Here is a 17,318-nt window from a genome sequence, read left to right as displayed (position 1 = left end):
ACCGATTTAGATAAAATTGCGCTATTTTTAAGAAACGAATTGATGTAGCTAAGATGAAAGGAGAACGACTCTCCCGTTTTCGTTGATTAAATCAGCCATTAAGAGCATTTTAATCAAGCGCTGGCGTCAATGCTCGTGACTCTTTTCAAACTTTAGAACTTACTTGATATTCCTCCGAAAACATCGTAGGGGGTTCCTGCAAAAAAGGAAAGAAACGTGATATTAATAACAACAATAATAATGATGATAATAATAATCATAATAAACATTTTACACAGAAGCGGTCTTTTATGAATGTTAGAAGGTACATAAAGATTGATCTGCTGAAAAATTATTCTTGTCACGGACCTGGGAATAGACATGAGCGAACCGCAGTCAGTTGCACGGAATCTGAAACGACTCAAAATCTAAGGAATGAGTTTTCAATCTTCACGTAGGCTACCTGAACCTACGCAATCAAAACACGAAGAACATGATGAATTTTCTTCAGCTCGCACCCTTGCTTAGTAAAGTCAGATACAGAAGCTCGTACTTCCGCCTACGAGCCATTCTCAAAATCCAAATAGTCTCCGTTTCAAGTCGAGGGTATTTGCTAAGCTGTCGATGCAAAAACGATTTTCTTTTTCTCGTATAAATTAAACTTCTTTTCGCAAGAAAGGTTATACACCGTGCCTCATTTTGAAGACAAGGGTTTTTGGAACATGGAAGTGGCCTGTCGTCGAGAGTCCGACGAAGGTACCAATTACTGTTATTTGCAGTTTGTTGAGTAAGTGTAAAACTTGCTTAAAGAAAAAAACATAAACAACAGCCACAAATGATAACCAAGAAGAAAATCCAGACCATACGTCCCAGGCGATCAACGCAGGGAAATCTGTCACTAAGTATATAAAATTCCAATCAGAATTAACACAGATAGAGCGATTTTTGATAGACTGTGGTAAGACCAAAACAAAAGTAATTAGAGCGGTCAATCAGAACATAGGAATTTCTTTCTCGTCATGATAGATTTAAGTACAATCAAGCACACTTCCTGAGGCGCGGGAAAACGCGAGCAACCAAGTCGTGACTAATTTTAGATTTGTATTTGATTGGTTGAAAGGTTGGTACAAATTTTCTTAACCAATCATACAACACAGCGATGTAAAACCAGAGAAACTATGGGCACGTACCACGTGCATACCGGCCACAGTGTCAGCTCCATATTCAGCCTGTACAACCGGTTTTGAGTGAGTATCAAACCAGTCCCTCAGCTCTCGCTCTAACTGTTTAGAAATAAGTTGGGTCTGGCCATAGTCGTGGTACCAGGCATAATAACGATTACAGAATATCACATCACAGAACTGCACCTGCAAAAGATGGAAGAGATACGAACTAAGATACTGCAAAACGCAATGGTGGTTCGATCCCGGAGGGGGACACTACACAGAAATGGGCTATTGGAGATGTGCCGCTGAAAGGGGTTGCATTTTCCCGACTGGATTGACTATAACGGGGTTAAATTTCCAATAGAGTTACTACAATTTTTTCAGGATTTTGGGATTTAGGAAATTCTGGAACGTTTATAAATATTTACCTATTTATATTTGAAAATGTACCAGAATGTTTGTTCTGTAGATGAGAAGTAAAGTGTTCTAGATTCAGTTTTACAAATATGTCAATTTAGGATGGCCTGCTTAAAGGGCATTATAAGGTATGCGCACAAACAGAAAGTGACAAAGTTGAGATCGCAAAAAATTATATTTGTCTAAAAGTGATTAAGATGGTGTCGGGGGCCTGATTACTCAGTCAACCATGTACGAGTGAGCTCGGGCTCTAATAAAGTGAGCCCAAAGGAATAACATAACTTTTACCGAAAGCATCTGTTACTCACAACTCTATCATTCCAGGCTTTGAACATTGTTACAAATGTCACAGGTCGCGTTGGGTCCAGTCGGCGTGTATCATCAAATAGGGTCCTAAGAAGAACACACAAGGCATAACATAGGTAAATAAAAAATTCGCAATGATTTTATCTTACATCGAGTTGGTCGACGTTTGGAGTCTTTGCGGGGCTGTTAACTGTTGGTACAAGTGTATTGGAAAGGCAGTTTGCTAATGGTCAGGGTATGGCTCTCCGTACCCTCTTGTGTTTTTGGAGAATTAAGTCTCAGCGAAACGAATGTGACAGTAATTTATCATTATCGACTGAATTGATAACGTAAATTGGCCACCGTGAAGAGCTTAAAAGCTGACATTTCGAGCGTTAGCCCTTCGTAAGGGCGAATATGAATCTACAGTGATCTTACATACTTTCTCCTTACGGTTAATTGATTGTCGAAAACGTAGGCTGAGCTTTTAAAGTTTGTTTGTGAACTTTTCAAATAAGTGTCTGAAATCCCAAACTAAAGTAATAGAGATCGTTTCATGGCAAAATACGGTAGTTCCGATTATTTTAATCAGATATATTGCTTTTCGATGGGGGTGGTAAAAGAGCAAAACAAAAGCAATCAAGACGGTCAATCTCCGAACAAAGGAAATATCTGAAAGAGCCAATGAGAGATCACATTAAAAAAATGCACCCTCCGTGAAACGCGGGAAAACGCATTTGGCATTTGATTGGTTGAAATTTCAGTAAAGTAAGACCAATGCAGGTGCTCAAGCCAATCATCTCAGCCAATCAGAATGCAAGATAATACAGCGGGCCAATGAGGACATCAATTGAAATCGAGTAATCTGAGCAAGGCGCGGAAAAGCGCGTGTGGACAAGTCGGACTGGTTTCGGTTTTGAATATGATTGATTGAGAGGATGGCTCAAGATTTCTGGTCCAATCACAGAGTGAGGTAAAGCAAAATTAATGCAGTTTCGAATTACTTCCGAAACTCAATAAAAAATTGCTCTATTTCGGATCCGCCATTGTGGTTTGTTCTCACTTGAAGTATGGCACCGACTTGGGCTTGTCACTGCATGGTTCATTAGCTACAGACCACATAACGACTGCTGGTCTGTTCTTGTCGCGGCGAATCAACTCTTCCATGACTTCTCTATGATGTTCCAAGGATTCTTTACCGAGGTTATTACTGACAAAACAAAAAACAAAAAAAAAAAAGAGTAGGCTAATTTGGACTTCAAACTGTCTCTATGTCCTGAAAGAATATTCAATGGAGATAATACAATCAGTATGTCACAGGAGAATCTTGGGATCATTCATCCATCAAAAAGAAATAAGCAATTTTACTCCTGATTTATATAGGGTACATTGCTACATTGTTACAACCGCCTGACTAGATTGGTCAATTCCTACGTGCTATGTTTCATATATGTGTAGAATTTTTCAAAAACATCGAGGACATTGGGACACTGAGCATACGTTCCTTGGAGAAGAATAAAGTGATGACTCTAAAGAACGGCAGAAATCATTTTAAAATTTATTGGCCAGGCGGCTGATTGCTAACTAACAGTTAGCACTCCAATTTAGCCCAAAACAACTTACACTCTAATTCCCACTCCAGGGCACTCATCCACCACAACAATTCCTTGCTGATCAGCCATATCCATGATCTCTTCAGCGTAGGGATAGTGACTTGTCCTGAAGCTGTTAGCACCTAGCCATTTCAGAAGATTGAAGTCTTTGGCTATCATTACGTAATCCAGACCTTTACCACGAATCTTTGCAGAAAATTACAAGTGGCTATTATTAGGACTGAACCTTGCAAGCATTGTGGTCCATTAGTGACTGGGAGTGTGTCATATCAACTTTTAGAATAATTTTTATAGGGAATAGGGGTATGACTAACCATCCCTGATAAGAATCCTGTTACTAGCTCCAAGTCAGGGGAGGTGAGCAAAAACGTGACCATGTGAAGAATGGCTTTTGCAAAAAAAGCAAGCATTTGCTTAATTGCTAACACGACCACTGCTTGCTTCACATTTTTCATGTGCCGGTTTTTTTGCAAGTTTTCAATACCTGAGAACCTAATACAAGCCACCATACTGGAAAGCTTGTCCTACACCTTTTTAGCTCCACCCCCTGCCCCCAGCATTTTTTCAGGTTTACCTGACAGTTTGTTGGTACAAATGTATACTCCTGGGTGGAGAATTGGTGCAGTGAGAGCAAAGAATCTTTCCCAAATTAAAACGCAATGCCACTGAGCCATTAAGACTCAAACACAGACCTTTTGCAACAGAGTTCAAGTTCAATTTTTCAAAGAGTCCCCTTTTGGCAACCTCCAATTGTAAATTGTTCACCATAAAAAAAATTTTTGGTCGCCCTTTGCCCTCTCTCTTTTTTTCAAATCTGTTGGTCACCAATTGGTGACTTTTGTCAAAAGTTTAGTCACTAATTGGTGACTTAATTTTGTCAAAAGTTTAGTCACTAATTGGTGACTTTTGTTAAAAGTTTAGTCACCAATTGGTGACTTTTGTCAAAAGTTTAGTCACTAATTGGTGACTTTTGTCAAAAGTTTAGTCCCAAATATATAATTTACATGCCATGGCAACCAAAATGGTTGTAGCTTGGAGCACTGACACTGATCATTGGGTTGCTGAGAATCACAAATCAAATTTTGTCATTATTATAATAGTAATTAAATATCTACAATATATCCTTACATCAGCATCTTCATGTTTTCCAAATCCTTTAAAGTAAAATGGCTTGTTGTTTATAAGAAGATTGGTTCCTTCAACTTTGACAGTCCTTATACCCACAGGGAGGTAATACACATCTTCTAGAGTAAACAATGCAGACCGAACAACCACCTGCAGAATACCACATAAGTTAAAACAGGAAAAAAATTAGAAACAGGAAGTAGGATTTATTGGATATCCAAGGCAAAAGTAGTAAATCAGATGATCCCTAATCTTCCTAACCTAGGATTATCTACTTTGATCCCATAAAAAGGAAAATAAATGTTTGCTTCTAAAAATTCGTTTTTTTTATTGCAAGGGAAAAGATATTTTACTACCCAACAGTTTAGGCTATGGGAGAGTCATAAACAAGTCTTTAGATGGCCAAAACAAAGAAAATCCTATAGATTTTTATTAACAATTTATTTCAACTCTTTGGTGTTATGTTGTAGCCATATAAAAAATCCAGCTTGTCGGTCAATATTGCAGGATTCTGGCTGCATTACTTTTCTTCTTCATCAACCTTGCCCTGGTGGTTCAAATGTTGGAAAATGCTATCTACTGGATAAATCTCCATCCAATGGATGGCATAGCATGTTTTGCTATCACTTATTCCACTGGATAGCAATTTATCTGCTGTTACCTAACATTATCTGCCCTTTATACAACTGGGCCCTAATTAACTTTATCTCTGTTCATGAACACACACATGAAAGCATCTTTGCTGACCTTGAGCCACCTTGACATAAAAAATGGTCACTAATATATATTAATTCATAAATAAAAATTTATGGCAACAACCTTTAGTGAGTACAAATATGCAGGCTTATCACTCATTCCAATTGGCCACCATAGCATTGGATTCTTGACAGACAAAGTTTCTTCAAACATATCAGGACCTCCAGCTGAGGCAACAACAAATCCAGATTTATCATACAGAAGATATTCCACGGTGATATCACCTTTTGGAAGCATGGCAATAGTATTGATTGACGACACAGTTGCAAGAACTTTGACCTCACCAACATTGTCTGAGAAATTTGTTGTCACAGTGATATCAGAGAGATAAACAACAGGTGTGGTGTATAATTTAACTGGACGATGAATACCAGCATAGTTGAAGAAATCAAAAGTATATTTCTGAACAAAAAATCCAGGTGGATACCTGAGAAAAAATAACAAATCAAAGAAAAAGTCTGAAGAAAAAATTTTTTCATGGTTCAAACCAAGAATACTCAGTTAACCCTTTAACTCCCAAGATCTGATTGTTAGTTCTTCTTTCCAGCTTTTACACAATTCTTGGCAAATAAGTTTGGGGAACTTGGTACTAGATCAAGATAACAACTTCTACCTGATAAGTTTGGGCATTCTCATTTGCCCTTTGCTGGATAAAGTATGGATATTATAGGGAGAAGTTTCATGTTAATCACTTCTGGGAGTTAAAGGGTTAAGGTAATATGCTGTTGTTTATAATATATGTGACTTTGAAATCTCCCTGCCCACTGCCACATATTCACAATTACATCAGGTGTTATATCAAAACAATAACATATCATTGCTTAACTGCAACTACAATGTCATAATGTATCTCCCCAAAATATATTAGTGATGTAGAGAGACATTACATTTTGATCAGTACTGGATTCAAAAGTTTAGTAAGGTTTTTAAGTTTCAAATTATTGTTGAAACAGAAGGATGTTGAATTGAAGGCTTAACAGTTATAAAATTCTATCATGTAATTAATATTACATTTCTATGCTACAGTCAAAGTTTAGTGTCCACTAGTTCTAAAGCAAAACCCTTTATCATAAGAACAGGTGCTCTCACAAGTGTGTAGTAGAAACTAGACAGAGCAGTTGAATAAGTACTCACCAGTCCCCCTTAGTGAGATATTGGATCTCCCCTGGGGGGAGTGTTGTGGGTGTAAGTGTGTTATTGACAGCAACAGTGATCCTGTTTGGTTTTTCAAAAGTAAGCAGAGGTGTGACATCCACTTCAAAAGGAAGATGTCCTCCTGCATGTCTCATAACTTCTTTTCCATTCAACCACTAAAATGAAAATTAAACATGTAAAAAGGGTATACACATCAGTTGAATGGCCCACAACCCAGGTGCTTATCCAATTTTTGGCAGCATGAAATGAACCAGATCATTATTAATTCTCCTGGATGGACTGCTAGTTCTTCATAGACAACCTCCTGTATTTCATCAGGTTAATTTCTCTGGCAGTTCACTAATATTCCTTTACACTCCTAGGAAAAGAGAGTTTCCATAAAGGCAAAGTGTCTTACATAAGATAAGATAAGAATCTTACTTGACAGAAAGCAATCTTACCACAATGGTGTTGTAGTTTGCACTGTCAAATCTAAGGACAACTCTAGTGGTATTGGTTTCCCACGACCTTGGGACATAAACCTCTTTTTCATACCAAACCCAGCCAATGAAGTCTCTCAATTTCCTGTCTTCAGTGATATCATTGTAACTTGATGGAACAGGCATTGGAATTACACTCCCAGACTACAACAACAAGAAATCATAAACAAGAAAAAAAACATCAAAGAATTTTACATCGGAGAAAAGAGCTCTGATCAGGGCTCTGCTCTATCAGAATCCACATGTCAGAGGTGAATTTCTCTTATTTTCTTGGGACTAATTGCATATGTAACTTTACTTTTAGGAAAGTTATTGAGAGTTGTACACCCTTGATTTCTCAAACCAGAGCCTTTAGACACTGAGTGATAAACTTCTTCTACTACATACTCAGGTAAAAGAGCAAGGCTTTAAGACATATTGCAAAAAAATGGATGAAGGCTAGAAAACAGATGGAAAAAGGCAAAAAATGGGGCTGAGCTGGTTAAATTTATCACTCCCACAACTCCATCATTGCTTCTCCCCAAAAACCTTAAAATGTGATCTTTACATACTACCAGATTGTATGTTGGTTAATGATCAGTCAACTACTACATATAGGTGCAATCCGTCAGCTATTTATCTAGTTGTATAGGTCAGTCAATATTATAAGGGTGACTGTACTATTAAATTGTTTACTATCCAACTAATAAAACTGACAAGAAAATGTAATTTATGTCAGACAGGACTTGAAAAACACAAACTGTTTTCCTTACTTGATTGATTAAGATTTTTTCATTTTTTTTAACATTTTGTTTGTATATTTGCTGATTATCAACCAGGAAAAAAATATACTTGCAAGCAAAAGCTGGGTGCAACTTCCAAGGCAATCATCTCAAAATAGAAAAATATTACCAGCATTTTGATTGGATGAGCTATTTGAAAGAAATATGAGAACATAATGCACACATAAGATAACAATATTTAAGCTGGAATAGAGAGCAATTTTGGACTGCATGACACAAGAGACCTGTTAGAAAGTGTTAATTCAATTGTCCAATCAAAGTAATCAGTGGTGCATGTGGAAATCATTTTAACAAGAAATTAATTATTTAAATGTTGAAAGGAATTATATTTCTCAAAGGCCATGTTTTCTTGTGTTTAAGTTAAATTCTTTCAAGTGTCAAGTTGAATTCTTTCAAATTTCTAACAATATGTAACATTTAATTCCTAAGTTCAAAACCATTTAAATTTAATTATTTTAATTCTCCTGTGTTTCCAGATGGAAAACGTTTTACGCCCGTTTGCCTTAAATGTTTAGTTATTTGCCTACAGGTAAACTGAAATGTGTATCTAAGATGGAAATCGATGATAAGGAATAGGAAAAGAAGACACTCAACTGAACACAAAGGCCAATTCGTGAATTTCTTGAAAATCGCAAATGATTGTAGAAGCTGAAATCAGAAGAGGATTCCCTGGCAGTTCTTCCTGTTGTGCGAGGCAATTTCCGCTTACACGATTTGAGATTTTTCTCGGAGGCTTTATGATTTAACGAAAGTACATAAAGGCGTATCTTGATATTTGTAACTGTCTTAAGAACAGAATTTAATTATCGTAATATTTAGTTAAACTTACCTGCCATAATGGTTTGGCAAACCACATACCCTCAAACCCACTATTTCTGTTGTCTGACATATCGGCGCGAAAATCCCAGATTCCGCTCAAATCTTTGACCTCTCGGCGCTCCGAGTCTTTAGGAAATAACATGCCAGGTAAAGCGGCTGTTGTAAAAAAGATATTCACACCAACTACGATGAAAACGGAGTGTAAAAACGAAGTCTGCACCGGCGCCATGTCTTTTCCGTGCAAACCCTCAAACAACCTGTTGCTTGCACCAGCTTCCTCTCCATTCTCTGTTTAACTAATCTTCTGGGGGTGGGGAAGGGGCAGACTTTTCTTGAAGAGTTGTTCTTTGGAGACACCAGCATGATTACCGAAAACTTGATGATTTTGGGTAAGGTAATGATTTCGTGACGTTTTGTATTGCATGACACATAGTGCTTAAAATGTAAATTAAGGAAGTCGTTGGTCTCGTGACTTCCTGTTATGTTTTCCATCGGGTTTATATTCGCACTTCTGCAACGAAATATGGCGCCGAATGTGATGGTCTTTCATTTTGCCTCGACAGTGGTATTTTTGGGCAGTTACCTTTGTCTTGGGGAAACTTTGAATGCCAAGTTACCAGGCATGTTATTTCCCAGAGAATCCGAGAGTCGTGAAGTGAAGGATTTATGTGGATTTTGGAACTTCCGGGCAGATATGTCTGCCAACAGGATGGCCGGATTCGAACAGAGTTGGTTTGCCAAACCTTTATGGCAGGTAAGAAGTTGACTCCACCATTTAAACTGCATCCAGTCGTATTCAGTCGCAAAAGATGTTCATGGCTAGGGATTCTGGTCATTTACTAAGCTCTTCGTCCATGTGCGTCAGAAGCCTGTAAGAAAAAAAGCACAGTCTACTCTATTGAGAGTGAAAATCATCGCGAGCGGAGTCTTTCTCTTTCTTTACATTATCGGTAATTAGTAGCGTTCTTTGCCAATTGAACTTTGAGGAAAAATCTCATTTAACCGAACATCATGTAATCCTTTTGCAAGTAATTGCATCGCGACTTGAAATTTTCAAGGAAACATAGAAAATAATTAAAGTCAACCCTGGAACAAATCCAATGCATAGCCTAAGGGGCGGGGTCTAAGGGTGCTTGTACTTCCCCTCAAGGTATGGGACGGGGGAACTCCTCGAAATCGTTGGTTATGATGTGCCACTTGGTTCTCCTCTTCCTTGAAACAGAAATAGTAACGATGGGTATCTAACCACCCTGTCCCACAAAAATAAACAAAACTAAGTATGAAAAAAACCTCACTCAGCTCTCATTAGCTTTTAAGTTACTCTAAGTTACAATGTGGTTTATGGCATGCAGTAACAATGGTTAGAGAGCTTGCTATCAACTCCTTAATTGTGTATTTCACAGACAGGTAATGTTATTCCTATGCCTGTACCATCAAGCTATAATGACATAACACAAGACAGAGCCTTGAGGGACTTTGTTGGTTGGGTGTGGTATGACAGGGAAGTTTATGCTCCAAAAATATGGAAGTCAGAGGAAATCAGGGTTGTGCTCCGCTTTGAAAGTGCACATTACAACACCTTGGTGGTAAGTGTTATTGTTTCTCAATATCCTTGTTAACACTAGATTTTAAAACAAAATGTTGTTAAGGATCAGAAAGAGTTCTGGTTCTTTGCAGGTATCTCCTAATATCATACCCCTAGATGAGTAGAGACATGTGTTATACCTTAGTTTTTGAGAGTGGAAGATGTAATTGCCTATTATAGGGTATAATTCAACCAACAGAAAGAACACTGCAAATTTACAAACTCAGACAAGTACTTAATTGAACAACCTGTAATATTCTTAATAAGGAGTGATTCATAAAGGCAGTACAATATTTTATCCTCAATGAACTTACTTAAGCCCACTACAGTCTATGTCTTAGCTTGCCCTTGACCCAAACTCACAGTTGTCTCCAAAGTTCCTTGAAATGAACAGTCTTTTACTGACAGTAACTCTCTCTTGGTATAGCTTTCCTAACAGTCAGTCACTCCCATCAACAGCAACTACTTCTACACTACAGAGTACTTATAAACATTTACAAAGTATTCCAGAATGTTCCAGAAGCTTATAACACAACTATCTTAGTAGTATTACATCATAAATATATGACCTAAAAGAATGTTCGAGAAAAGTCCTAATGTATGCAAGTCAGCATGATTAAGCATACTAGAAATTTATAGATATTTATCTTACAGTTTTTATAATCCATAACACCGAACAATTACTGTATTGGGTACTGGGTTAAAAGGCCTGGGTTCATGACCTGGCAGTGTAATTGTTTTGTGTTCCTGGCCAAGACACTCTACTCTCACAGTGCTCTTCTCCATCCTGGAATATTAAAATGGGTACCACAAAACTGTTAGGGAAATTTGACAAAATATCAAGGGCTAACTTACAATAGACATCCCACTAAGTGTTAGTAGCAATACTCCTTGTCACTGGTGGTGTTAGACTCCAGCTGGTTAAGCCACTTGGCCTAAGTAAGACTTAACCATTCCTTTTAATTCATAACATTATGATCATAACAAATCTGATGTGGACTCTAACCAGAACCAGTCTACTAGATTCTCATCCCCACCACCACAGAAGAAACTTAAACCCAAACTCCTTGACTGACTTTTCTTGCTTAAAGCATGAGTGATTCTAATCTGTTTGTAGTGGCTTAATGGTAAGGAAGTGATGGCTCATTCTGGAGGCCATCTTCCCTTTGAAGCGGATGTCACATCATTGTTGTCTTTTGGAGCAGTTAACAGGATAACTGCAGCAGTGAACAACACACTGACTCCTTCTACTCTTCCACCCGGAGAAATACAATACAAGACTGGTGATAGGTAAGATTAAACAAATCAAAAGGGGTCATCAATCAATTTGGCAATTCTCTGGACAAGTATGTTATTTTGCTGAAGCAAAAAATTCTGTTATTGCCCATCTTTTTCTGGTCATAAGGACTGGATATTGATGTTACAGATATTTTTTTGTCCAAAACAAGCAAAAAGGGACAAGGCAAAAACTATTTACCCATCTTGGGCTGACTATCAGGCTTTCCAAGGCTAGCCCATCCTGACTTCTTGATCAATAATGTATAATTATATATTTTATATAACTTCAGGTATCCTCCAGGATATTTTGTTCAAGAAACTACCTTTGACTTCTTCAACTATGCTGGTATCCACCGTCCTGTAAAACTCTACACAACTCCTGTTGTTCACTTGTCAGACATCACTATAACAACAGACTTCTCAGAGGAGGAGGGCATGGTCAAGTTTCACACCACAACATCCTCCTCAAATGTGTCAATGAGTTATGAACTCATGGATAAGGCTGGTAATGTGGTAGCCTCAGCAGAAAGTTCAGGCCTATTTGAAGGCACTCTGATTGTGAAGAAGCCAATTCTCTGGTGGCCAATTGGAATGAGTGATCAACCAGCATATCTGTATTCACTGAAGGTAATAAAAGATTATTTGCAAGGGGATCTCATGACAGTTAACTTGATCAAAAGTCTAAAATATTCATTGAAAAAAAAATTATCTAGTCAGTTTATTACTTGAACTGTTGTGCTGGATAAGTTGCTTGTTGTTTCGATATTGAGCTAGTAGAAAATACTTGTTGAAAAAAATTTTGGTAGAATCCAGAGCAGTTCCATGATTTTTAATTAAAATAACAGTAACCTAAAGTCATGCATATCATTCTCTGGTATATTCACAGTTTAACTCCCAGAAGTGATGGACATGTAACTTCTCCTTATTATATCCAAACACTTTCCAGCAAGCAGTTTATGAGTGTACATTAACTAGATGGGAGAATTAAAAACCAGATCTTGGAAGTTAAAGAGTTAAGATTCAAACAAGTTGCAAAATGTTCAGACACTTCCCTATGTAAGTAACCAAATCTGGGAGAAATCCCATGCCAAAACTTTATTTGTACCATAGTTTCTTTGGTTGGAAACTCTCAGAACTGACCATAGTAAACCATAAAGGCTCGGCATTTCATATGTTCACTCCACAGTGTCTCTGACTAATGGTACCTTTTACCTGTCTCTATGCAGGTCAAAACTCATTCTCATCTACTTGATATTGATGACATTTACTACCTACCAGTCGGTATTCGGACAGTTGAGGTGAAAGGAACAAAATTTCTCATAAACAACAAGTCATTTTACTTCAAAGGATTTGGCAAGCATGAAGATGCTGATGTAAGTAGTGTGATGTGAAAACGCTTTCAAAGAAACTTTCAATCAGGTTTTGAAATGAATTTAGGACTTTGGGTCGCATTGTTTAAGTTTCTTTCTTCCTAGGCTTAAAAGGTGTATTTTGTTTAAGTATATATAGTACATCTAAAACCAAGAAATCACTACAAAGGATCTTAACCAAAAAAATTGAAAAGGAACCATCGGGAACTAAAAACAAACACACAAACAACCACTATCAGAACAAAGGTGAACACCATCATTAACAAATGAGAACTCAATATATAAAAATAGGCAACCTGCTCTAAGCGCGGGAAAACGCGAGTGACCAATTTGGGATTGATTTTAATTTTGTATCTGATTGGTTAAGAGGATTGCGTGAGTTTTTCAGAAATATTACAGAGCAAAGCTACGAAAACTAATAAAAGCAAACTTGGCTTACTTTCGACACTCCATCGAAAATTGCCGTATATTTGATTTGTTAGGATGGTGGAGCGATACTACATGGGAAATTACTCATTTTTAAGATGTTGGATTGTATTCTTGTGATTATATTCACCATCCTTTCTTGACTTGTAAATGTTTTTTGCAGATTCGTGGTAAAGGAATGGACTATGCTATCATTGCCAAAGACTTCAACCTTATCAAGTGGTTGGGCGCCAATTGTTTCCGAACCAGTCATTACCCATACGCTGATGAAATCATGGACATGGCAGACCAACAAGGAATTGTTGTCATTGATGAAAGCCCTGGAGTGGGAATTAGAGAGTAAGTGGTGAATCAGAGCAATTTTCATTGGGTTAGTTTTAGGTGTGAATCTGATTGGTCGAGAGGGTAACGCGAGTTCTTCAGACCTATCCTAGTGCAAGGTAAAGCAACACTCACTTGCAGATTGCGCTATCACAAAACATCCATGACCAGGTCGCGATTAGTCTTAGTTCTGCGTCTGATTGCTGGACAGGATGGTGCATGTTTTCAGACCAACCAATGAGCGAAAACAATATATTGCTATTCTAGATTACTTTTGAACTGAAATTGGTGTCACTAGTCGATCGCGCTTTTTTTCATTTCTCTCACAGTCTTTTTTTTAAACAATTAGTTTCATATCCCAAAACTTGGAGCAAAGTTGTGTCCATTCAAATGAACCAAACAGACGAACACGAACATAAGCTCGTGCTGCTAGGCTCTAAGTTAGACGAGAAGAGCGGAAAAGCGTGCGCAGGAAAAAAACAGCGGACGCGAGGCGCGCAGCAGTTACTATTGTTTGGGCAACGGTACACCTGCCTTCTTGCTTTTTTTTCTCGCGCCAGCTTTTTCGCTCGTTTTTACTGACTGAGAGCCTGAAAAAAGCTATATGAACCTCTGTTTGTTGTTCCAGAAAGAACTTCAGGAATGACACGCTCCACCATCACTTGGACGTCATGGCAGAGTTAGTTCGTCGTGACAAGAATCGGCCCTCAGTTGTCATGTGGTCTGTAGCTAATGAACCGGCATCCGGGGATTCTGCCGCTGGACCTTACTTTAAGTAAGTTGTATTACACATACAAGAGATTATGAGTTGAGAGAGCCTATCCTCAATGCATGTCGGAATATGATATCGTGATCATTGGCCGCGCAATAATAGAAGCTAGAGATTAAATAACTTCAAAGCGTGGCGCAAAGTTTAAAATAGAGTTCAAGAAGTTGTCTCTGATGTTGAGGATATGTTTTCTTTGTCACCAATCCTCCCTTAGCAGATAGTATGGCAAAGCCTTTCGATGAAATTCTTGAAAGACCAAAGTATTCTACAAAACTATTAGAACTGAAAGAGAACTCAGGGAATCACATGACTGAATTCACGCACAGAAAAAAGCCAGTGACGTTGTCTTTGCGTCTGATCGGTCGGAGGGTGGTTAATGATTTAGCAACGGAGTAACCTCGAAGTTATACCTTCCAAACTTTGAATGATAGTTTTCCTTACCCTTTTCATCACTCAATTCATGAAATTCCTGCTCTCTCTCTTGCATCTTTACCATCCCTTTCGGACACAACGTTTCAATACTGTATTTGAGAGAGGGAATACTCGGTCTTCGGAAGAAAGAAGCTCTCGCGACAACTCTTGTCAACGTCCCGAGTATTTCTTTCATTGTACTGTTTTCGTTGTACTGTTTCCGTTATTTCTGTCTGAAGAGAGTAGTGATCGTTTCTCGACAGATCCGTCATCGAATTTACTCGCTCACTGGATACAACTCGACCTGTCACGTTTGTCACTTCCTCCCGCGCCGACGAAGATAAGGCGGTAAGTTCAGTGCACCTCAGTTGAGTGTTGGAAAGGAAACTCGTCAAAGCAGCCAATCACAACAAACGAAAACATCATTTTTGGCCGATAAGAACACGAAGTTAAGGTCAGAAGGCCATTTGAAGCGCGGGAAAAAGCGAGTGACCAAGTCTAAACTGCTTACATTTCGAGATATGTGCAACTACGAGCAGGCCATAGTATCATCTCATGTCAAACCCTGGCAATGCTTCTTAACGTGAATACTCTTATTTGTTTATTTATTTGTTTATTTATTTTTCCTGTGGTTTTCAAATAGGTGCAGTATGTTGATGTAATTTTGTGCAATCGCTACTATGCTTGGTACGAAGATTATGGACAAACACAGCTTATCAGCCGCCAGTTGGAAGGAGAGCTCAGAGCCTGGTTTGACACGTTTAATAAACCAGTGGCACAATCTGAATATGGAGCTGGCACGATCGCTGGATTTCACATGGTCAGCAGTAGAGTAATAATCAGAGTAGTTCTCAATGAGCGTCGAAATACCAAAATTAGAGTCAGAACAACGGCCAATTAGAACTCAAGTATCAGCAGGCAAACTGCTAAAAGCGCGGGAAAACGCGGGTGACCAAGTGACGATTGGTTTCAGTTTTGCGTTTGATCGCTTGAGAGGATAGAACTAGTTTTTTATACCAACCTGTGAGCGAGGTAAAGCACACAAAAGGAATCGCGCATCACTTTCGGCACTCGATTGAAAATTGCTCTGTTTGATCCTAGACATCCCAGTTACTTGGTTTTGCAGTTGAGTTTCTTTGATGAAACCTGAATGAAGGGAATTGTGTATTTCATAAGACAAGGATAAATGCTTTGTAAATCCCCTCGCCTTCCTTTTTTGACGCAGAATGATCCAAACTAATGCCTGCAGTTTGCTTCCTTCCTTCAGGATCCGCCTCTCATGTTTACAGAAGATTACCAGGTGAGACCTTTCAAATTTACTGCTAGCTTTTGTAAATTTAATAGGTTGTGTTTAATTTTCTTGACGGAATTTTGATTGGATCTCGTTGTGCTCCAAATAAACAGGTGGAAACCATTCAGCAGTATTTCCCCGTGTTTGATAAATTGAGGGAAGAATTCTTTGTTGGTGAACTGATATGGAACTTCGCAGATTTCATGACCAAACAACGTAAGATTGTCTTGCTGTAAATGAGGTCTACAACAATTTTTCTTCTATATCAGGATACTGCTTTCTTTAGAGAGCACATTTAGACTGGGTGTTGTAAAATTGGTCATAATGACTTCATCAGAACAAAAACAATAATCTTAAGACGCCAATAAGATCCAAAGGCCTGAAGCGCTAGAAAATGCAGACGAACAAATCGGTTGAAAGCGCCAATGAGAACTTAGAGGCCTGAAATGCGGGAAAACGTGGACCAATAAATCGATGGAAGGCGCCAATGAGAAGTCAAAAGGCCGAAGTGCGGCAAAACGCGCGTGACCTACTCGTGATTTGTTTTCGTTTTACTTGTGATTAGAGAAGGTGGGACAAGTTTTCTGAACCAATCGTACGCTGTAATAAAGCAAAGCAAAGCTAAAGCAATCCCGGATTACCTTTGATACTAAGTTGAAACAGTTTTGCACTGTTTTTCTCGGATGGATCAGTACTACAGCCTTGTATAAACTAGTGGCGAAGGTTTTCTCAAACAATTTTCGTGATTTATTTTGTTTCCAGAAACGACGCGAATTGTTGGCAACAAGAAAGGTATCCTTACCCGTCAAAGGCAACCGAAAGCCGCAGCTCGGGTTCTGCGCCAGCGATACCTGAACATTTCAGTGGGAGTGGAAGGGAATAGCTGGAAAGAAGATGACACAGACTTTTTTGTCAGATTTTATGCCACTGAGAACCTTGTTGGACTCGATAATAGAACTTAAGTACTTTGAAGGTCTCTAGACTGTCACAGTGACAGCACGACCTGACAGTTTTGAACAATGACGTGACACAGCAGTGTGGCGGGACGATGATTATTAATTTTTCAATAGACAGGAACTGAGCTTGCGGATTTTCTAGAGGCACTTCTGGGTAATTTAGTATGTAATGGTGTTTGGGAACTTACAATATCTTCCATAATCTACGTTTTTATCTGTAATGTGACGATGTAATAGAACGTATCGTGCAGTTATTGGAGTGCGCGCGAGCACTCTTAAGTGTTTGAGCTATTTTAAAAATGTTTTTAAAATAAAAATCGAAACGCCTTGCAGTA

The 17,318-nt window shown here is 38.4% G+C and overlaps 2 protein-coding genes across 4 annotated transcripts in view; one reads left to right on the top strand and one right to left on the bottom strand.

Moving 5' to 3' along the window:
• The window catches only part of LOC113686500 (beta-glucuronidase), an 11,143-nt gene extending 2,174 nt beyond the window's left edge, over nt 1–8,969 (bottom strand). The window contains exons 1-10 of the mRNA XM_027204128.2: nt 8,587–8,969; nt 6,937–7,119; nt 6,476–6,651; nt 5,405–5,768; nt 4,589–4,735; nt 3,471–3,646; nt 2,911–3,057; nt 1,871–1,955; nt 1,170–1,346; nt 164–196 (exon numbers count right to left, since the gene is read on the bottom strand). Coding sequence (XP_027059929.2) covers nt 164–196; nt 1,170–1,346; nt 1,871–1,955; nt 2,911–3,057; nt 3,471–3,646; nt 4,589–4,735; nt 5,405–5,768; nt 6,476–6,651; nt 6,937–7,119; nt 8,587–8,805 — 1,707 coding nt within the window. The 5' untranslated portion in view covers nt 8,806–8,969. The remainder of the gene's footprint in view (nt 1–163; nt 197–1,169; nt 1,347–1,870; nt 1,956–2,910; nt 3,058–3,470; nt 3,647–4,588; nt 4,736–5,404; nt 5,769–6,475; nt 6,652–6,936; nt 7,120–8,586) is intronic.
• On the top strand, nt 8,881–17,318 carry LOC113686499 (beta-glucuronidase). 3 transcript variants are annotated; one of them, XM_089189908.1, is made up of 13 exons: nt 8,881–8,970; nt 9,140–9,330; nt 9,980–10,162; nt 11,279–11,451; nt 11,730–12,066; nt 12,666–12,812; nt 13,399–13,574; nt 14,185–14,331; nt 15,000–15,084; nt 15,380–15,556; nt 16,004–16,036; nt 16,141–16,243; nt 16,790–17,318. In XM_089189908.1, the coding sequence occupies exons 2-13, from the start codon at nt 9,199–9,201 to the stop codon at nt 16,987–16,989; spliced, it is 1,893 nt and encodes a 630-aa protein (XP_089046034.1). In that variant the 5' UTR covers nt 8,881–8,970; nt 9,140–9,198; the 3' UTR covers nt 16,990–17,318. The 3 variants fall into 3 exon arrangements, with proteins under 3 accessions (XP_089046034.1, XP_027059928.2, XP_027059927.2); XM_027204127.2 differs by having other exon boundaries at nt 8,887–8,965; XM_027204126.2 differs by lacking the exon at nt 8,881–8,970 and having other exon boundaries at nt 9,043–9,330.

Source organism: Pocillopora damicornis, chromosome 12 (genome assembly GCF_964200805.1).
Source record: "Pocillopora damicornis chromosome 12, jaPocDami1.2, whole genome shotgun sequence".
Taxonomy (NCBI): domain Eukaryota; kingdom Metazoa; phylum Cnidaria; class Anthozoa; order Scleractinia; family Pocilloporidae; genus Pocillopora; species Pocillopora damicornis.
This window is presented reverse-complemented; position numbering and strand designations above follow the sequence as displayed.

Bases quoted from the DNA above. Each gene is read 5' to 3' on its own strand.
- LOC113686499 (XM_027204126.2), top strand. From the start codon at position 9,058: ATGTTTTCCATCGGGTTTATATTCGCACTTCTGCAACGAAATATGGCG. The intron at 10,163-11,278 runs GTAAGTGTTATT...ATCTGTTTGTAG, and splicing joins CACATTACAACACCTTGGTG to TGGCTTAATGGTAAGGAAGT. The intron at 11,452-11,729 runs GTAAGATTAAAC...ATATAACTTCAG, and splicing joins CAATACAAGACTGGTGATAG to GTATCCTCCAGGATATTTTG.